Raw genomic sequence first — 22,325 nt, 5'->3', positions numbered from 1 at the left:
TGGCTCACTTACCTTCCTGCCCCTCTTCGTTTAGGACAGTAACTTAGCATGTCTGGGGAAGATGACACAACCATCAAAATTGAACAAGGAGAGCTCTCCTTCAGACAGGATTTGGTGGGTTAGATTTTATGTTTTTTTTTTTACCTTGATAGTTTTTATATTTCTCTTACGTCCTCTGACAGTCGCAGCCCCTCATACAGCCTTCACGAGTGGGTAATGGCGCCCTCTGCAGGAGCAAGCTAGGCAGTTTTAAATGTTAATAAAAAACTTTCTACACTTAAGCACACCTCCAGCGGACTGTCCCTCAGTTTTATGCTGCCTAGCGTCAGGAATAGGCTAGGTTTCCCTGCTGGAACCTAGTGTCTCAGTTTCTTTCTGTTTTTTTCTTAAAGTGTTTTTTTCTTTTGAAAATAGCTATTTTATTTCACTCTCTATCGCTAGTTAGTCAGGGAATTCCTGGAGGACTACAAGCGACATCAAAGCTGGGCCTCACACTGGATAATATAGATCCTTATGGAGTCCCAGCCTGCCACTGAGCATCGCAGGTCATTGGTGCGCCCTGGCCTCGCAACGACAGTGCCCTTTGAGATGGGGACGAGCCTGCGGAGTCTTCTTTCGACAGGATATGTAAACTCTGGAACACCCGTAAGTTGCTATCATCCTTCCTGGCTGACGGCACCCGCACTCAGGGTGGGAGGTGTTCCGTATCAGAGCGGTGCCCGCGTTCTTTGGACTGGTGAGTACTACTACCCCCTTGTCCCTGGGACTATGTTCCGTGGGGGTGTTCTGTGGGCCCACTCTTCTAGTGGCTTCTGTGATATCCCCCTCCTGGCAGTTTTGATACGGTTCCCTTCCTCCCTGCCCCTGCTGGGGGCGCTCTGTGGTGCAAACTGCTGTGGCTGGAGGTGTGGGGGCTTGATGTATCTGGGGGTGCTCTCTGGGGTTCCCTGTGGTGGCCACTAGCCAGCTCATGTGTATGTGCTTATTTTGACGCCGTTCGCGCGGCCGCCATTTTGGACGAGGGCAGGCTGTTTGGGCCTCATGTAAGGGCAGCAGGCATTTTAACTCTTCATTTTGGTGCTGATCAGGTGCCATCTTTGGTATGGGCAACCGCCTAGTAAGGGCGGCAGCCATTTTGCCTGTGCTTCCTCCCATTGACTTTCATCAGGCACCATTTGTTTGTGGCTCAGCACGGACTTAGGCCTCTATGTGCGTGAGGTCACATCCTCCTTTCTCTCATCTTCACTGCAGCATCATGTGGCAAGTACAGACACTGTGGGGTGATTTTAACTGTTTTCTCTGGCATTTTCCTGTAAAAACGGTTTCTTTTTGTGGCTATTGCTTTTTCTGAAGGGTCTCCACAGGTGGTACAGTTTGCGGTGGGGGTCCGCGGGAACCGCCGTTTTAAAGGGCCAGCCTCCTAAAAAATTTTTCTTACTAAAATAGAGTCCCAGGATAGCAAATTCCCCACAGACCTGGTTGGTGCTTCAGGAACTCCTGAATCCTATTCCATGGCCTCATTATCTGCTGCTCTTGCGACTTTGGCGTCCAAAGTGGATCTGCTGATGTCTGAACGCACTTCTCAAAAACGACCTATGCCCTCTCAGTCTTCTGACTCAGAGTCTGATTTGGTTGCCACGGACAACGTCCCTCTGAGGGGTCCCAGTCCTCACATTCAGATGGAGAGGAGGAAGAGTCTTCCTCTATGGCGGCACGAGAACGCGCAGCAGTGGATGCACTTATTAGCTCCATTAAGGACACTTTAAATCTTGACGATGAGCCCTCTCAGTCAAGTAAGCGGGCTGCCTACAGGTTTCCGCAAAGCCCAGAAGTCGAGTCAGGTTTTCCCCTGCCCCGAGGAGTTTCATGAAATAGTGAACGACCAGTGGCGTTGCATCAAACATATGCTGGTGGTGCCTAAGCGGTTCAACTACCGTTATCCCTTTGCGGATCCTGTAGACAAGCATTGGACGGTGACGCCTAAGGGGGACCACACTGTTTCTAGGTTAAATAAATCCACCTTGATGCCTGTAGAGGACTCCCGAGTGTTTAAGGATCCAGCAGATAGGTGTGTGAAGACGCTTTCCCGCCACATGTACTTGGTGGTGGGCTCCCTGCTCAAACCTGTGTTTGCTTCGGCGATGGTCTCTCAGGCTGTCACGGAATGATCCAAGGTGCTTCGGCGCACCCTGGTGGCGGAATCGGCCTCTCCGTCTACCCTTGACATGGTGGATCAAATGACCCAGGCCGTAATGCACCTGTGTGATGCAGCCTTGGACGAGGCTCCCTTGGTCGCACGGCTGTCTGCGGTCGTGGTTGCGGTCCTCAGCATTATTTGACTGAAAAGCTGGTCGGCTGACCACGCTTCCAAGAAGACTGTGTCTGATGTCCCTTATGTGGGGAGTCGTCTTTTTGGGGACACTCTTGATGAGTTGATTAAGGGGCTTACGGGGAGTAAGAGTACCCTTTTGCCCCAAGCCTCTAAGGGAAAATTCACCCACGCTAGGCGGGGCACTTCTTTTAAAGCTAATTGTGGGTCTGTTCGTGCCTTCGGGGCACAGGATAAAGGAAAATCCTTCAAGACCTCAGGTGGTCACAAGAAGCCGTGGTCGGGTAAGCCAAAGGCCGGTTCAGCGGTCCAGTCCATCTCTTCCTGAAGGGCCACCCTCACCCGTTTCAGGGGTTGGGGGGACGTCTGCATTGTTTTCAGGAACCCTGGTTGTCCAGAATTCAGGACAGGTGGGTTCACAAACTGATTTGAACAGGATCGAGTTTCGATCTCGCCCCGCAGACAGGTTCTTTCCATCAAATCTTCATCCGATTTCCGATCGTTTTAGGGATCTCATAGGGGCGGTACAAGATCTGCTCGCCCAAGGATTCATTTTGCCAGTGCCTTCACGGGACAGGTTTTGCGTTTTTTATTCCAAAGTGCTCACGGTGCCCAGAAAAGAGTTCAAAGTGCATCCGATTCTGGACCAAAAGTCTCTGAACCGCTTTGTGAGGGTACAGAAGTTCCGGATGGAATCCATCAGGTCAGTGGTGGCGTCGTTAAGTCCAGGGGACTTCCTGGCCTCCATCGACTTGAAGGATGCGTATCTGCACATCTCTATCTACGAGGGTCATCAGAGGTATCTCCGCTTTGCGGTGGCAAAGGAGCATTACCAGTTTGTGGTGTTGCCCTTTCGGTCTCGCTTTGGCTCCCAGGGTATTCACCAAGGTTTTTGGCTCCGGTGCTGGCTTTACTGCATTTAAAGGGGATTGCGGTCCTCGGTTATCTGGACGACCTCCTGTCAACTCGACTTCAGGGTTGCTCGGTTCGGGTACAGACAGACAACGCCACGGCGGTGGCGTACATCAATCACCAAGCTGGCACCAAGAGTGCCCGGGCGGCCAAGGAAGTGGCCGAGATCCTATCTTGGGTCGAGATGCACGTTCTGGCGATTTCGGCCATTCACATTCCAGGTGTGGGGAACTGGCAGGTGGACTATCTGAGTCGACAGACCCTGGACCAGGGAGAATGGTCCCTGCATCCGGAGGTGTTTCGCCTCCTGTGTGCCCGGTGGGGATCTCCAGACGTGGACCTGTTCGCGTTCCGTCTTAACAAGAAGGTGGGAAGGTTCATGGCCAGAACGTGCAATCCTCTGGCGGACACCACGGACGCGTTAGTGGTGCCTTGGCACCGGTATCGGCTGATTTATGCCTTCCCTCCGATTCAACTGTTATCCTGGTTCCTCCGCAGGTTAGGGTCTGAACGGATGCATGTCATTCTGGTAGCTCCAGAGTGGCCGCATCGATCTTGGTACGCAGACATCATGCAGATGGTCGTCAAGCCTCCCTGGCAGTTTCCGCTGAGAAACGATCTTCTGTCTCAAGGGCCAATCTTCCATCCTGCTTTACAGTCTCTGGCTTTGACGGCGTGGCTGTTGAAAGCCAAGTCTTGAGAGACGAGGGTCTCCCGAATGCTGTCATTCCTACCTTATTGAAGGCTCGGAAAGCTACCACTAGAAAAACTTATCATCACACCTGGAAGGCGTATATTGCCTGGTGTGAGTCGCAAGGGTTTTATCCCCGTTCCTTTTTGGTGGCAAGGATTTTGGCCTTCCTGCAGGAAGGAGTGGATCGGCGTTTGGCGCTGACCACGATAAAAGGTCAGTTTTGGGCCTTAGGCATTCTGTTCCAGTATCCCTTGGTAACTAATTCCTTGATTCGCACCTTTTATTCAAGGGGTGTGGCACCTGACTCCCCCGAGGAGGGCTCCTTTGCCTCCCTAGATATTGTGTTTCCTTTGCTTTGTGCGAAGCCCAAGCATCCCAAGGCAATTTCCTTGCATTCCTTGGATGTGGTCCGGGCGGTCAGGGTTTACCTGTCTGCCACGGAGTCTTTTAGAAAGTCTTATTCCCTGTTTGTCCTTCCTGAGGGACCTCGGAAGGGTTCGGCTGTGTCCGTGGAAACCATTTTCTAAATGGATCAGACAGACGATTGTTCAGGCCTATTCAATCAAGGGTCAGGTTCCTCCTTTCCCTGTAAAGGCACATTCTACTAGAGCTGTCAGTGCCTCTTGGGCGTTTCGCCATCAGGCTTCTGTGGCTCAGGTGTGCAAAGCGGCGACCTGGTTGTCTGTGCACACTTTCACAAAATTCTACAAGATTAATGTGATGACATCCTCGGATGTTTCCTTTGGCCGCAAGGTTTTGAGTGCGGCGGTTGTTTGAAGAGACGTGTTTGTTTGTTTGTTTTTTCTGTCTCTTCCTGGGGTGTTTTTTCTTATTCTGGGTTAGCTCCTGTTTGAGCTTTGTTGCCCTGTTGGCTCAGTTGTTTTTTTCTGGCCTGGTTGATACGTTGCCTTTTCGGAAGGTTGCGTCTTCCCCAGAGTTGTATAAAGTACTCGAAACCCATACTTGAGTAAAAGTACAAGTGCTCGATCAAAAAGTGACTTGAGTAGAAGTGGAAGTGCTCGATCAAAAAGTGACTTGAGTAGAAGTACTAAAGTATTCAACATTTTTTGTACTTAAGTATTGCAAGTAGTTTTTTTTTTAATTTTGCTACTCAAGTACTGAAAGTAAAAGTACCAGTAGTTTTGAAAAAAAAATTTCTACTTAAAGTACTGAAAGTAAAAGTACAAGTACTGTGTTATGTAGTTATTAAAGAAAGAAGTCAAAAGTTTGAACATCATATTGTTTTTTATTATTTCAAATGCAGCTTTTATTTATACATACAGTAGCATTTATTTTCGTATGCGCTGATAATACACATGTTTTGAGCTTCATGAAACCTGCCATCTACTGTTCTGGCAGTGGTAATTTTTATAATTGTAACGAGTAACTATGCAGCACAACAAAAAAATATCGGAATAGAAGTATTGAAATCATTGAAAAAATGTAGTGAAGTAAAAGTGGAAGTAGGAGAAAAAAATTATACTCTAGGAAAGTACAGATACCGCCTTTCGGTACTTAAGTACAGTAGTGAAGTAGTTCTACTTAGTTACTATACATCTCTGGTCTTCCCACCCCTCACACCTGCACTGCTTTGGGATGTCCCACTCGTGAAGACTGTATAAGGGGCTGCAACTGTCGGAGGACGTAAGATAAAATAGAGTTTTTTGTAAGAACTTACCGTAAAACTCTTTTCTCTGAGTCCTCCCAACAGTCGCAGCCCCCGCCCTCTGGTTTTTTGGATCGTGGGGTTATTGCCTTCCGGTACTGCTTACTACAAACTGAAGGACAGTGGTAACAGGATCACGATAATGGCTGAGGGACGGCTCCCTGGAGGTGTGCTTAAGTGTAGAAAGTTTTTTATTAACATTTAAAACTGCCTAGCTTGCTCTTGCAGAGGGCGCCATTACCCACTCGTGAAGGCTGTTTGAGGGGCTGCGACTATCGGAGGACTACGGTAAGTTCTTACAAAAAACTCTATTTTTTTGTACAATAAATGGCCTTCGGATGAAGGCATGGCTAGCGTAGTGTTTGAGATTTATTCTATTGTTCTTGTATATGATAACTGTCTGTTGGAGTCTAGCAATGGTGTTTTCTCCTTTTTTGGGTTTTCACCAGTAGGATTTCCAACATTATTAAATCTGACTAAATCATCTTTTACTACCAAATGCACACATTGAATAAAGCAAGGCAATAAAGCAGGACCCTGGAACCAAAAACAGTTGTCTTTATGCTTATATCTGGGTCTACTTATGTTCACCAGTTGATCTGGAAATTCCTAAAACAGAAGATGTCTGTAAGTCTATCATTAATTGATGAACAAACTCCTCTTTTGGCTCTGAAGGAAGAGAGATATATAGATACCTTCTCTTTTTTTAAAAGATCTACAGTGCTTCACACTGGTTTAGTGGAGGGCATGTTGTTTTATGTGTGAAGTCCACTGCACTGTAAATGTACTGGTTATCCTATCTTTAGACTTGGATTGGAAATCAAAAACTATGACTTGAGTTCTCTCCTATGCGAAAGCCTTTTGCTGCCTGCAAGCCATATTGCTCTACAGTACCACTACTGGCTTAATAACTTACTTTGATGCTTTGTCTGATCTTGCTTGTGTTTTTTATTTTAATTCTTTTCTTTTTAGGAAGACCCAAGTGATTTGCTTTTACAGATGGAGAAACTGAATCGTCAAAAGCTATCTGGGGTTCTTCAGAGAATCCTTTTGCTGTTACGGGCAGCCCACTGTTCCCTTCCTGCTGCCCAGTGGTACATCAAGCAAATAAAAAGAGCAAGGAAAATCATGCAGAAGGTTCTATTTTCTTTTTATAATTCAACCCATTAGATTTGTGAAGCGGTTGCTATGTAATATGGATTTTGTTATTCATGCATGTTGTGTGGACACTAAAAGCTACACTAGCCAGATATAAAAGACACAGTTTGGCGCAGCTCTATATTCATCAATACATCATTGAATGTATTGTTTAAATAAAAGCTGAGTTTGATCTGGTATCAGCCCCTTGCAGCCCCTGTACAGGAGGGTTAGAGTGTGAGAGGCAGCACAAGGGCCCGAAACGTTTATGTGCTGATAAGCATAGTTATAGAAAGAGAAAGCGAAGTGACAGTGAGATGAGCTCATCAATCTGCTGCTTTCGATATCCAGCCATAGGCTAAGGCAGTTCCAAGACAACTTGGTCTCAAAGAAAGTGTGTAGAATGATGCTGACCATCAAACTGAGGACATCTGTAGCTGTTTTCTGTCTGCTGGATCCAGTTTAGGTTAGATGTTTTGCAGACTATTCCTGCACAATTCCAGGATTTCCTCTTGCTCTGGTTGAGCAGAATCCATTTATTTTATATGACCGAATATTTATGGACACCTGAACATCACTCTGACACAGTTCCCCACAGTTTGACACAGTTCCGCACCCACAGCTAATGTGTAAGGTAAAGTCTACAGCCTTGGAAAGATCAGTGGAGTAGCCACGCCATCACGCCACACCACAGCACGTGTTCCGCACTGCAGACGGTCACGTTTGGTACACTTGGAACCATTGTTTATGCCCAGTTCCTTCCATTTGCCATGTAAGGGCCCTTTCACACGGGCGCTCCGTATGTCCGCAAATCATCCTATTTTTTTGCGGATGATTTACGGACATAATGTAAGTCAATGGCATTGCGGATGTCAGCGGATTGCCATCCGCTGACATCCGATTTTCTTCCTTTCAGTTCTGTTCCGTTTTTTGGAACGGAACAGAACCCTATTTTTCCTCCGTTTAAAAAACGGAAAGGAAGCAAAATCGGATGTCAGCGATGTCATCCGCTGACATCCGCTATGCTAATAGACATACATTATATCATCCGCAAACGGATGGGATGATATGCGGGCACACGGAGCGGATGACACAAGTGTCATCCGCTCTGTGAAAAAAAAAAAAAAAAGTGCTGGAGCGGATCGCAATGCGGTCCGCTCCGTGTGAAAGAGCCCTAAGTGTGTTTCTTTTTTAATAACATTTTTTTAAAAGGATAATGCACTATTGGCACTTTATGTCTTTTGTTATGGGGCAGCTACATTAGACTACAGTATCGCCAGCCCCATCGGTGAGTTAGATATGGTGGAGTGGAGAAACATTCAGCCCACGCATTGAAGACGCCATTGGATACCCTCTATCTGGTGCATCCATATAAACAGTGGGTTATGCCTACCATCTACATACTTCTGGTAATAAGTTTGCACTACCACCGAGGTGTCACCTCACTTGATTTCATTTGTTTACGTGTGGAAAGTGCCTATTCACCAATAAGGCTCACTGTTTAGTGTTATCTGATAAGAGGCCATTTCTTCTATTTCACCTTAACATATCGGTCTAAGATTAACAAGATTGAAGATCCACTATTGATGGAAGCTTGATCTTTGGCTATTTGAGATTATCTGCATCAATATATATATATATATATATATATATATATATATATATATATATATATGTGTGTGTGTGTGTGTGTACATTTTTTTTTTTTTTTTTTTCACGATTGTTATAAATTATGTTTTTGCATAAAGAATTTTCACATATGTTTTTTCACACTGTATGAAGATTACCATAATATTTGGGTCATCTTAAATGTCATATGTTTAATATTTATGATTGTGTTGAGCGCACTATACCTTTTTTTTACATTTATTTTCCCCATTTCAGTGCTGCTGCATAATTGTATGGTTAGCGCACCTTATTTTCTTTCACATTGTGTTTACTTTACTGTTTTTTATTGCTTGAGCCAGATGGACTTGTGTCTTTTTTCAACCTGACTAACTATGTAACTCTTATGAGCTTGTTGGATATACCGTTACAGAACCATACACAAACATTTTTAGATCCCCTTACTGTTTGTGGCTCTAATCTCCACCCTTCTGGGAAGGTTTTCCACAAAATGTTGTGTCTGGAAATTTGTGCCCATTCAGCCAAAGATCATTTGTGAATTCAGGTATTGATGTTGGGCTAGAAGATCTAGCTGCAGTTGGGTTCCAGTTTAGTAGGGTTTGGGGCAAAACTCTGTGCAGGCCACTCGAGTTCCTCCTTACCAAACTTGTTAAACCATGTTTTTATGGACCTGGCTACCCCAAACTGTTACCACAAGGCTGTAAGCACATTGTTGTCTTAAATGTCTTTGTATGCTGTTTCTAATCAGTACCCCTCGATAGAATCACCTGAACTCAATCATTTGGAAGGGTGTCAACATACTTTTTAGCATATTTAAGCCTAAATTAAATTTACTTATTTTTTCCCTATTGTTTTAGATTCGTGCTAAGGGCGCATTACCCCCTCTAAAACCACTTCCAGAAACTTTAATTAATTATGCGAATGGCAGGACTGTGTTTCTCAAGCCAGGAGCAGGTGGAGAGTTTGTATCCTGCAGTGTAGTAGGTGAGCTTGGATCAGTTGATGTGAACCTTGTAATAGTCAACTGTTCTCCTGTAGACCTATCTATGATGTAGTATAACCATTTTAAAGTGATATTAAAGGCAATTTTTTTTTTTAATGCCAAACCTGTTTTCTTTTTCGTTCATTGACGACACAGTTGCTGATATTCTTAACCATTGGGTTATACTGCCCCCTACAGGAGTAGGACACTAGGCAGAAAAAAAGTCTGGCTTCGCCTATGGGCAGTCCGAGGGGGGTATACTCCCTCTTCCTTCTATAGGTACTCAGTTTTTTTTTTTTCTGCCTAGTCAAGAGTCAGGACCTAGATCCTTGCTGGGATCTATGGTCGTGGCAAAATGTTTTCTTTTAGATAGATTTTTTTCTCCTGGTTTTTCCTGTGGGATCTACAATCAGCTGCCGGACTGGACAACGGGCTGGATAATCTAGATCCAGCGGTCACCCCAGTCTGGCCAGCGAGCGCACCCAGAACTCAGCTCTGTGCTAGGTCAGCCGCGATATAGCCCCACCGGACAGGGGGCTGGCCTGCGAGTTAAACGCCTCACGAGGTCGCATACGACCGGCTCTCGGCCCGAGTCGCAGCGTTCTTCCTAGTCGACAGCCCCCCATTTCGATGGCGAGTGGTTCTGTCTGTAGCGGTGCCCGCCTTGTTCCTGGTATGATGAGTAACCGTCCCCCCTCTCCTCCTGGAGGGTTTTGGGGTGGACACGGACCCCTCCATGGGACGGTCAGACCCCCTGGTTCCCTTCTTTCCCTTTTAGGCACCCCCTGCCTAGGGATCCCTCCAGTGAAGATTCTTCTGGTGGCTGCGGTGCCTGGTTTCGGCGGGGTGGTGAGTCTGGTGGGGTCGCCTCCCTCTCTGCTGAGGATTGATTGGGGCTCTGTGACTGGCAACTGGGTGTGCTGCCAGAGCAGTAGGGGTGTCCCTTAGTGTTTTACACTTTTTTGTGGGGTCCCCCTGGTGACTCATGGAGTCTTTTAGAGCAGTGGTCCTCAACTCCGGTCCTCGGGGGCCCACTAACAGGCCAGGTTTTAAGTTTTACCTTGGGGAGATGCAGACTAGAATACTGCAATCACTGAGCAGCAAATGAGATCACCTGTGATGTAATTTAGTTATCTTGCAAACCTGGCCTGTTAGTGGACCCCGAGGACCAGGGTTGAGGACCACTGTTTTAGAGCACATCTCCCCACCTGATCCCCTCTCTGAGGCCGCAGGGCCCTCCGGGTCCCTTTCATCCATCGACGCACTGACGGCGGTCCTGGAGTCCTTTGTGCCCCGGGTGGAGTTGGCTTTTGGACGACGAGCTGGCAAAAAAGTGCCCCCCCCTGCCTTATCTGTCCCCCCAGATCCTGATTCTGAGTCGGCTGCTGTGGACATGGGTCCTGAATGCTCAGATAGTGAGGCGGATTCCTCCATTTCTGCAACCGCACACAAACAGATGCTGGGGGATGCACTGAGTGTATCAGTGCGTGAGACCTTAAAGATGGAGGACGCAGCTGTGACAAAGGAACAGGTTCCCTTTGGCACTCACAAGCCGTCCAGAGAGGCAAAGGTGTAACCTTTCCCCTCCTATTTTGACAGAATTGTCGCTACAGAGTGGGGACGACCAGAGTCCCCATGGGGTCCCTACACGCTTTGCAAGGCAAATCCACTATAAGGAGTCCCTTCTTAAGAAGTGGACTGTTCCACTGGTGGTGGACCCTCAAGTTTCAAGATTAAACAAGGAAACCATGATTCCGGTTGAAGAGTTCCCGGCCTTTAAGGACCTGGCTGACAGGAAGGCGGAAGCTGTGGCATGCAATATGTACACCCTGGCTGGTTCGGCACTGAGACTGATATTCACCTTTGCCCTGGTGTCTCAAACTTTGACTAAGTGGGCTAAGCTTTTACGCCATGACCTGGAGGAAGAACAGCGCCCCCTTGCCTTTGCTGAGCTGGCGGGCCAGCTGGTCCAGAGGCTGCAGTTTATCTGTGATGCCTCTTTTGATGTTGCTCCCCTAGTGGCTCGGCTCTCTGTTTCGACAGTGGTCCTTCGGCGTATCTTTTGGCTCAAATGCTTCTACAAAGACCTTGACTGATCTTCCTGTTTAAGAAGATCGCCTGTTTGGTGCTACCCTGGATGACAACATTAAAGGTCTCACAGGGGTGGGGGGGGGGGTACCCTTCTTTCACAGGCTACTAAGGGCAAGGACCCTCGTCGTAAATGTGGGCCCTCCTTGGCTCATAAGAAGTTTTTTTTTTTTTTTTTTTGTCCCTCAGGGTCGACTGACAAAGGATTATAGCCTTTGGTCTGGCAAGTGAAAAGTGGGCTTCTACAGACCCAAGGACAAGGCTCCTTCAGCTTAAAGGTGCGCCCTCAGGCATATCTGGGGTGGGGGGACATCTTCGATGGTTCCCAGACCCATGGACTACCCTGGTGCAAGACAAGTGGGTCCACAAAGTCATTCGGTCCGACTACAAGATCAAGTTTCGTTCTTACCCTCCGCAAAGCTTCTTTCCTTCCAACGTGTGACTGTCCTCGGTCCGCTTACAGGCTCTCTTTGGGGCGGTGCAAGACCTTTTACTTCAAAGGGTGATTGTCCCGGTTCTGACTTCGGAAAATTTTCAGGGGTTTTACTGAAACCTGTTTACAGTCCCCAGAAAGGAAGTCTAGGTGCTGAACTGCTTGTGCAGGTGCAGAAGTTCGGAATGGAGTCTGTTCGCATGGTGGTGGCTCCCATGCATCAGGGAGATGTTCTTGCATCCACATTCCAATATGTGTCGGTCACCAGCACTTCCTCCGGTTTGCCGTGGGAGAGGAACGTTATCAGTTTGTGGCGTTACCCTTTTGTCCCGCCTCCGCTCCTCGAGTCTTCACAAAAGTGTTGGCTCCGGTGCTAGCATTGTTACATCAGCAGGGAATCGCGGTCCTGGGCTACTTGGACAACTTTTTTTTTGTGCATGCAGATTCTCCTACTGCGCTAGTGGAAAACCTGGAGATCCCCATACGGACCCTGAGGAAGTTTGGTTGGATTCTGAATCTTCAGAAGTCTGTCTTGGTTCCTTCCATTAAACTAGACTATCTGGGTCTGACTCTGGACTTGGCCTTAGCCAGAGTACTCCTTCCTCTGGACAAAGAGACTGAGATTGTCCAGAGACTGCAGGCTGCAATTCGCCTCCTGCTGTCCAGCAGATGGTCATTCCTCCGGACTTGCATGCGAGTGCTGGGCCTGGGGGTGTCTACCTTCAAAGCGGTACTGTTTGCACTGTTCCATACAAGGTACCTGCAAGGGAGATTGTGATCAAATGGGACAAGACCCCTCAGTCTCTGGACAACCAAAACCTGCTGAGGCGGGGTGCAAAAGGATCCCTGATCTGGTGGCTTTGTTTTCTGGCGTTCCAGCAGGGCAAATCCTTCATCCCTTGAATTTGACGGTGGTCACCACGGATGCCAGCCTGTCAGGTTGGGGAGGCGTCTCGACAGAAATTCTGCTCAGGGGGTCTGAACCCTTGAAGAGTCCAGACTACTGATTAATATTCTGGAGTGCCAAGCAATCAGACTGTGCCTGGAACATTGAGCGGATCATCTCCAAGGATGTCCAGTGTGCATTCAATCAGACAATGCCACAGCCGTGGTTTATGTGAATCACAAAGGGGGCACAAGAAGTGCCCTATCGGCTCTGGTGATAGCCAGCGTTATGGGCAGAATGTTCATTTCAGCCCTTTCCGCCGCACACATTCCTGGAGTGGAAAGCTGGCACTCGGATTACCTCAATCTGTTGGCATCTCGGCTCAACAGAAAGGTGCAGAGGTTTGTGGCACGGTCACGGGATCCTCTAGCTGACGCCACCGATGCACTGGTGGCCCCTTGGGGTCAGTATCGTCTGGTTTACGCATTCCCTCCTCTCAAGCTTCTGCCAAGATTTCTACACAGGAACGAGGCAGAAGGGATTCCAGTCATCTTAGTGGCCCCCAGACTGGCCTCGCCGGCCTTGGCACGCTGATCTGGTGCAACTGTGGTTGCTGATGTTCCTTTTGAATCTTCCTCTCAGGGAGGATCTACTGTCCCAAGGGCCAATCTTCCACCTTGCTCTACAGTCGCTGGCTTTTATGGCTTGGCTGTTGAAAGCCAGGTACTGAAGGATAGGGGTTGGTCTGAATCCGTGATTCCAACTCTGTTAAAGCTAGAAAATCTACTTCTAGGAAGATCTACCATCTTACGTGGAAGACGTAAATTGTGTGGTGTGAGTCCCTTGGGGTTCATCCTCGCTCCTTCTCGGTGGCTTGGATCTTGACCTTCCTTAACGGGGGTTTGTACAGAAATTGACCTTGAGTACCATCAAAGGCCAGGTGTCGGTTTTGGTGGTCTTGTTTCAATGACCCTTGGCCACACACTCCCTGTTGCATACTTTTCCTCAGGGTGTTTGCCATTTGGTTCCTCCAGTGCAGTCTCCGTTGCTGCCTTGGGACCTCAATTTGGTGCTTTCGGTCCTCCAGAAGTTCACAGTTTGAGATTCTTCCGGAGATTCCCTTGTTTATGCTGTCTCAGAAGGTGGGAATGAAAACATTTTGTTGACTGGCGGCGTTATCCTGTCATTCACCTTACTTGGTGGTTTACAGAGATTAGGTGGCTATTCGCCCCTGTCCCTCATTCCTTCCAAAGGTTGTCTCTGACTTCTATTTGAATGAAGACATTGTGTTGCCTTCCCTGTGTCCCAGGCCAAAACATCCTAAGGAAATTGCCTTGCATGTCTTTGATGTGTTTCAGCCAATTAGGGTGTACCTGGCAGCTATGGAGTCTTTTAGGAAGTCAGACTCACTATTTGTGCTTACGGATGGGTCTTGGACATGGTTGTCCGCTTCCTCTGTGACCATTCCCAGATTGATCAGACAGACGGTGATTCAGGCCTATTCCATCAGCGGTCGATTTCCTCCTTTCCCTATCGAGGTGCACTCTACTTGGGCGCTCAGTGCCTCCTGGGCCTTCTGTTATCAGGCGTCGGTGAAAAAAATTGGATTTTTGACTTACCGTTAATTTCTCTGATGTGCATTGATTGACACAGCACCCACCCCTCTGTGGAGTTGTAATTCTTCTGGCACTGCTTGTAACTAAACTGAATACTTATAGCAGAGAGAGGGAGTATACCCCCTGGGACTGCACATAAGCATAGTCAGACTTTTTTTCTGCCTAATGTCCTACTTCTGTAGGGGGCAGTATAACCCAATGGTTAAGAATATCAGAAGCTGTGTCCGTCAGTGAACATCAGAGAAATGGATTTTATGGTAAGTCAAAAATCCCATTGTTCTTGCCTGTCCTGTGCAGTGGTTTTGCACAGAGGAACCCTGATCCTCCTCTTCTCAGGCCCCCCGCTAGCGCTTCTGGCCCCTCTTCCTGCGAGTGCCCCAATAGCAAACAGCTTGCTGTGGGGGCACCCGAGCAGGGTGCTTCTGAGCCATTGCTCTGTGTATCTGTTCAGACACGGAGCTGTGGCTCTACCCCGACCCCGCTCTTCTCATTGGCTCAATGGCTGTGATTGACAGCAGCGAGAGCCAATGTCTCCAACTGCTGTCTCAGCCAATAAGGAAGGAAAGTCCCCGGAGAGCCAAGGCTCTCATGCACATTGCTTGTTCGTGATGGGGCTCAGGTATTAGGGGGGCCCTTTAGAACCACTTTAAGGTGAGGAAGCCAATTTGTGGAAGATCATTATACATTGGGGACTACTGGAGCATGTTACACATTACACCTTACAATATGGGTGTAACATGCTCCAAAATGTGAACATTATACAGTGTGTATATACACACTTCTGTGGCTCTGCCTTAGCTGTATTTTGGCCAAATGTAAACATCAATGGGGTCCTTTTCTGTAAATGAGAAATTCTATAAGCAGGGCTGTTAATCCTGGTCTCCCTTCACACTAATAGTTAACTGCTCCTTTTGCTGAGGGAAAGATGATTATGTTTACCTTATTCCTTGCTCGCACGGCATCTGGTGCTCTCCTTCACTTTCCAACCCTCTAGAATGAGGACGGGCCCTAGGCATCCACCTGTACAAGACTTATGATCCTACATTGTATGTGACATTGGTCAGAGACCTGTGATGGGTAGGGCTGCAAAGTGAAGAGGCTTCAGGGGACCAGTCTCTCGAAAAATTCTGCAGCAGTGAGGCATAGTGTAAGTATATCAGGTTATTCATCATGCTGTAGACAAAATGAGCAGTTAATGTTTCAGGGACCCACTGGAAGGGTGGATGTTTTCATGCTGGAAGTTCAGCTCTAATCTTTACTCTTTACATACCACTAAACTATAGGAAAGTGTTCATAGCAGGGGAGGTGGGCCAGGAACTCCCTGTTCAGGAGAAAAATGTTATGCCACTGAACCCCTAGAAGAATATACAGCGCTGTACTGAAATGACAGCCGTGTGTGGCTAAAACTTGTGATATTTATTTTATTAATCATATTGCATTATGTCATTTGGCCTGTGTTGTGTAATATGAATTTTTCAGTTTGATGTTTACATTTCTTTAGTGCAGTTTTACAGTCTCTTGTGTAAAGTTTCAAGTGTCTCTTATAGGCTGCTTTCGTGAGCTTTGTGCTCTTTGCTGGATGCTGCATGTACGTGAGAGATTATCATTGAGCTGCAGAAAATACCAAAAAGCCAGAGACAGTGGCAAGCTTTTTAAGGTACAGGATCTATTCTGCATTGTTGTGAACTTGTTTTCCCTTTAATCTTTGTTGTTGGGATTTGTGACTGAGCACTTGTATTTTGATCCATGAGGTGTCAATGTTACAGTAAATGTTTTGAGTGCTGCTTATAAAGTACTATTTTTTTTTCTTTCCAATTGTTTCCATGTTGATTATTTCAAAACTGCGACAGCTCACTAACAGTAATTACATTTAGAAAACCATGAAACCATAGTCAATAGTGTAAAGATTACAAGTGTCGTCCTAATTTTGAGTATTGCTTGTGAGTATGGGACAACAAACAATTTAAGCAGTTATAGACACTCATGATTACTGTAGTTATGGGGAGCTGTAGGACTTTCTTATGACATAATTAAATGGGAACTGAACTTTGGAAGTTGTGCCACAAAACGCAGCCAGAGGAATGGGCCAGAGGAATGGGCAGTCACCAGTTGTGCCTGTGGTCTCCCTGCAGCTCTTGGATGACTTATTGCTTGTTCTGAACTCTTTTCCTCATTGCTGACTTACAGTGCCTTGTTCTGCACTGTCTCTCTGTGTGTGGAGGTGGCCATCTTGGTAGATGCAGAGTTTTGCTTCCTCATTTCAGCCTTTTAGCAAGGACAACAGTGAGCAGTACAGTAGTAACTAGTGACCTCACCCAATCTCAATCCAGAGACTAACATTCAGATGCATCAGTGTCTTAGACCTCACACTACAGATATACAGCTGTGTGGCTGTAGGCACAAGAGTGTCTAGGCATGCACACATTCCCAGAAGTGCAATGTGAAAGGTACAATTGTCAGGCTCCTGCTTAGACACTGTTACCATTTCTAACTGTAACAGCAAATCTTCACTTTTTGAGTTTAGATTTAAGGCAGATTACCTGTCAGTTACTCTACAAGTCTGCATTAATAAATTTCTGATAGGGTACAATATAAAGCAACATTATAATCGTTCCTCAAAAAGTGGTACCTTTTTGTAAAGCAGTCTTTAAATTAATAAACAACACAAAAGAGTCAGCGCCAGTGGAAAGTCTCTACAGCACAATAACAGTCCATATATTGAGTGAACCAGAAGAATCACCGCACATCGATGGCTAACAGATGGAAATATTCGTGTCACACAGCACCACGTGAGTATAAGGTAATCTGCTTACCAGACGGCGTTGACTCTCGCGTTATGGAGAAGTCAACACCAGCTTAAAAATGCAAGGAAAGGTGGTATTCACATGTTATCACTATGTTGTCTGTCACGACCAGTAAAGATATAATAAAAACCTTTGTGCGTCCGCTGAAGTGCAGGGTCACCTCAGAAAATTCAAACAAAACACAATGGTGCAGTAGTACGTCTCAACAAATAGGTTATGAATTTATTTTAAAAATAATGCACTCCCAAGCAGTGAGGCATCAGTGAGGTACCTTCAGAGGCGTCATTGGATGGCGAAACTTGTAAAGCGGGTCAGAACGTTGGGACGTAAGCACGCTATTGAGCCACAGCCTATTCGTATTGATGTATACATGCTTTTTTTTTTTTTTAATATTACTACTTGTGAGTGCTTTTTTTTTTAAATATAAATTCATAACCTATTTGTTGAGACGTACTGCACCATTGTGGTTTGTTTGAATTTTCTGAGGTGATCCTGCACTTCACTATGTGTCATTTAACCACTTTACAACCGGAGGATTTTGCTGTCTTACGTCCAGACCACTTTTTGTGCTTCGGCACTGTGCGACTTTAACTGACAATTGTGCGGTCATGCAATGTGGTACCCAAACAAAATTTACGTCCTTTTTTTCCCACAAACAGAGCTTTCTTTTGGTGGTATTTGATCACCTCTGCGCTTTTTATTTTTTGCGATATTAATAAAAAAAGAGCGAAAATTTTGCAAAAAAATGAAATTTTCAACTTTGTCTTTTAAAAAATATCCAATATACTCAATTTATGTCATATTTTTTGGCCAAAATATATTTAGCTACATGTCTTTGACAAAAAAAAATTCAATGAGCGTATTTTTATTGGTTTGCGCAAAAGTTATAGCGTCTACAAACTATGGTGTAAATACTGAAATTTTACGCAGCTTTAATTTCTGACTGCCTATCTCAATTCATGAAGTGCTAAAATGGCAGGGCAGTACAAGACCCCCCCAAATTACCACTTTTTGGAAAGTAGACATCCTAAGGAATGTTCTGAGATGCATGTTGAGCTCATTGAATATTTAATTTTTTTGTCACAGGTGTTTGAAAAATGAATAAAAAAAAAAAAATTTTTTTTTTTAACACAAAGTTGTCACTAAAAGATAAATTTCTCACACATGCCATGGGTATATGTGTAATTACACCCCAAAATATATTCTGCTGCTTCTCCTGAGTACAGGGATACCACATATGTGAGACTTTTTGGGAGCCTAGCTGTGTACGGGACCCCGAAAATCAATCTCCATCTTTAGGTTTTCTAATGGCGTAAATTGCTGATTTTACTCCTCACTACCCATCACAGTTTCGGAGGCCCTGAAATTTCAAGATAGCACAAAACCCCCCAAATGACCCCATTTTGCAAAGTAGACACCCCAAGCTATTTGCTGAGAGGCATGGTGAGTCCATGGAATATTTTATATTTTGCCACAAGTTTTGGGAAAATTACAATTTTTTTTTTTTTTTTTTTTTAACACAAAGTTGTCACTAAAAGATAAATTTCTCACACATGACATGGGTATATGTGGAATGACACCCCAAAATACATTCTGCCGCTTCTCCTCAGTATGGGGATACCCCATGTGTGAGACTTTTTGGGAGCCTAGCTGTGTACGGGACCCCGAAAATGAATCTCCATCTTTAGGTTTTCTAATGGCGTAAATTGTTGATTTCACTCCTGACTACCCATCACAGTTTCGGAGGCCCTGAAATTTCAACATAGCACAAAACCCCCCCAAATGACCCCATTTTGCAAAGTAGACACCCCAAGCTATTTGCTGAGAGGCATGGTGAGTCCATGGAATATTTTATATTTTGCCACAAGTTCCGGGAAATATATTATTATTATTTTTTTTTTTGTTTTTTTACACAAAGTTGTCACTAAATGATATATTGCTCACACATGCCATGGGTATATGTGAAATGACACCCCAAAATACATTCTGCTGCTTCTCCTGAGTACAGGGATACCACATGTGTGAGACTTTTTTGCAGTCTAGCCGAGTACAGGTCCTCGAAAGCCAACCCCCACTTTCAGGCTTTCCAAGGGCGTAAATTGTTGATTTCACTCCTGACTACCTATCACAGTTTCGGAGGCCATGAAATGCCAAGACAGCACAACCCCCCTCCAAATGACCCCTTTTCGGAAAGTAGACACCCTAAGCTATTTGCAGAGAGGCATGTTGGGTGTTTTGCAGATCTCACTTTTTGTCACAAAGTTTTGGAATTTGAAAAAAGAGGAAAAAAAATGCATTTTCCTGTTTTTTCTTCATTTTCCAAAAAAAATGAGAGATGCAAAATACTCACCATGCCTCTCAGCAAATAGATTAGAGTGTCTACTTTGCAAAATGAGGTCATTTTGGGGGGTTTTGTGCCATCTTGGCGTTTCATGGCCTTCAAAAGTGTGATGGGTAGTAAGGAGTGAGATCAACAATTTACGCCCTTAGAAAGCCTGAAGGTGGGGAGTGGTTTTCCGGGTCCTGTACGCGGCTAGACTGCAAAAAAGTCTCACACATGGGGTATCCTTGTACTCAGGAGAAGCAGCAGAATGTATTTTGGGGTGTCATTTCACATATACCCATGGCATGTGTGAGCATTATATCATTTACTGACAACTTTGTGTAAAAAAAAAAAAAAAAAAAAAAAATAATAATTTTCCTGAAACTTGTGGCAAAATATAAAATATTCCATGGACTCATCATGCCTCTCATCTAATAGCTTGGAGTGTCTACTTTGCAAAATGGGGTCATTTGGGGGGGTTTTGTGCCATTTTGGCATTTCATGGCCTTCAAAAGTGTGATAGGTAGTAAGGAGTGAGATCAACAATTTACGCCCTTAGAAAGCATGAAGGTGGGGAGTGGTTTTCCGGGTCCTGTACGCGGCTAGACTGCAAAAAAGTCTCACACATGGGGTATCCTTGTACTCAGGAGAAGCAGCAGAATGTATTTTGGGGTGTCATTTCACATATACCCATGGCTTGTGTGAGCATTATATCATTTACTGACAACTTTGTGTAAAAAAAAAAAAAAAAAAAAAAATAATAATTTTCCTGAAACTTGTGGCAAAATATAACATATTCCATGGACTCATCATGCCTCTCATGCCTCTCATCTAATAGCTTGGAGTGTCTACTTTGCAAAATGGGGTCATTTGGGGGGGTTTTGTGCCATTTTGGCATTTCATGGCCTTCAAAAGTGTGATAGGTAGTAAGGAGTGAGATCAACAATTTACGCCCTTAGAAAGCCAGAAGGTGCGGATTGGTTTTCCGGGTCCTGTATGCGGCTAGACTGACAAAAAGTCTCACACATGGGGTATCCCTGTACTCCGGAGAAGCAGCAGAATGTATTTTGGGGTGTCATTTCACATATACCCATGGCATGCGTGAGCAATATATTATTTAGTGACAACTTTGTGTAAAAAAAAAAAAAAAAAAAAAACAAATTGTCATTTTCCTGAAACTTAGGGCAAAATATAAAATACTCCATGGACTCAATATGCCTCTCAGCAAATAGCTTTGGGTGTCTACTTTCCAAAAAGGGGTAATTTGGGGGGTGTTTGAACAGTCCTGGCATTTTATGCTCAATTTTAGCAACACATCACCCACTCTTCTAACCACTTGAAAACCAAGCCTTTTCTGTGAGTTTTTGTTTACATGAAAAAATATTTTTTTTTCACAAGAAAATTACTTTGAACCCCCAAACATTATATATTTTTTTAAAGCAGAGGCCCTACAGAACAAAATGGTGGATGTTGCAATTTTTTTTGTTACACGGTATTTGCGCACACATTTTCCAAACGCAATTTTTGCGTAAAAAAACACTTTTTTTTATTTTTAATGCAGAAATACACTATATAATTCCAAATTGTTTGGTAAAATTTAAAAGATGATCTTATGCCGAGTTCATAGACACCTAACATGACATGCTTTAAAAATTGCGCACGCCCGTGCCGCGGCAACAAACTACGTACGGTTTTAAAAGCCTTTAAAAGTCTTTACAGGTTACCACTTTGGACTTACAGAGGAGGTCTACCACAACAATTACTGCCCTCGACCTGGCGTTCACGGCGATACCTCACATGCATGCTGAAATTGCGGTTTACATATGACACTAGACCAACGCTTGTGCGCGCATTTGCGCGCAAGCACGGGGGGACAGGGGGGCTTGATTTTTTTTTTTGTTTTTTTTTTTTTTTTAATTTGCTTTCTTATGTTATTTTGACACCTTTTCTTTCATTTTTTTTTCTTTAATCATTTTTATTGTTATCACGGTGAATTTAAATTTCCTCTATGATAGCAATCTGTAGTGACAGGTACTCTTTTTAAAAAAAATTGGGGTCTTTTATACTCTAGATCTTTCCTCTGACCTTAACGCACCTGACCATACCAAAATTGGTGTGATAAAATACTTTCCCAATTTCCCAATGGCGCTGTTTATTTCTGGCGAAACAGAAGTTATGAAATGCTCGTAGCCTCCGGCATCTTAGGCCATAGAGATGATTGGAGCCATTCTCATCTCCAATCAGCTCTATGGTTAGATAATTGAACCACCGGCTGCACTCTCGGGTTAACCGGTGGGACAGGAGAGCCCGAGAAAAACCGTGGAAGGCAGCGGAAGGCGGCAGGAGGGGGGGGGGAGTCCCCTCCCACTGCATGTAAAAGCAGTCTAGCGGCCAATTATCCGCTAGGATTGCTTTTACATGTAAGCCGACCGCTTGCTGTAAAAAACGATACCAAGATGATGCCTAAATCTGCAGGCATCATCCTGGTATAACCACTCAAAGTCCAGCAACGTACCAGTACATTGCTGGTCTTTGTTTGGCATATAGGTTTTTTTTTTTTCATGCAGCCTGTGGGCTGAACGAAAAAAAAGAGAACCTATCAGAAATCAGCACAGGAATAATGCGTAGTATTACTCATCATTAACCGCCCAAACAACCACCCACTGAATTTAATGATGGGTATACACGACACTATCCACGTATACCAAAATAGGATTTTAACTGCAGTGCTGAAATCAGAAAATCACCACAGCTGCTATCAGCAAAGGTATCCATATATGCTGAGCGCAAACGCTGTTTGTGTCAGAATATATAAAATCAATGCATGGT

At 45.1% G+C, this 22,325-nt stretch overlaps 1 protein-coding gene across 1 annotated transcript in view; it reads left to right on the top strand.

The window, feature by feature from the left end:
* Positions 1–22,325, top strand: part of CPLANE1 (ciliogenesis and planar polarity effector complex subunit 1) — a 383,258-nt gene that overhangs the window by 105,431 nt on the left and 255,502 nt on the right. The window contains exons 20-22 of the mRNA XM_082255738.1: positions 6,574–6,738; positions 9,222–9,348; positions 15,917–16,026. Coding sequence (XP_082111864.1) covers positions 6,574–6,738; positions 9,222–9,348; positions 15,917–16,026 — 402 coding nt within the window. The remainder of the gene's footprint in view (positions 1–6,573; positions 6,739–9,221; positions 9,349–15,916; positions 16,027–22,325) is intronic.

The sequence above is a fragment of the Pelophylax lessonae genome (genome assembly GCF_965119305.1).
Source record: "Pelophylax lessonae genome assembly, chromosome: 1".
Taxonomy (NCBI): domain Eukaryota; kingdom Metazoa; phylum Chordata; class Amphibia; order Anura; family Ranidae; genus Pelophylax; species Pelophylax lessonae.
Note: the sequence above shows the minus strand (reverse complement) of the source record. Positions and strands in the feature narration are given on the sequence as shown.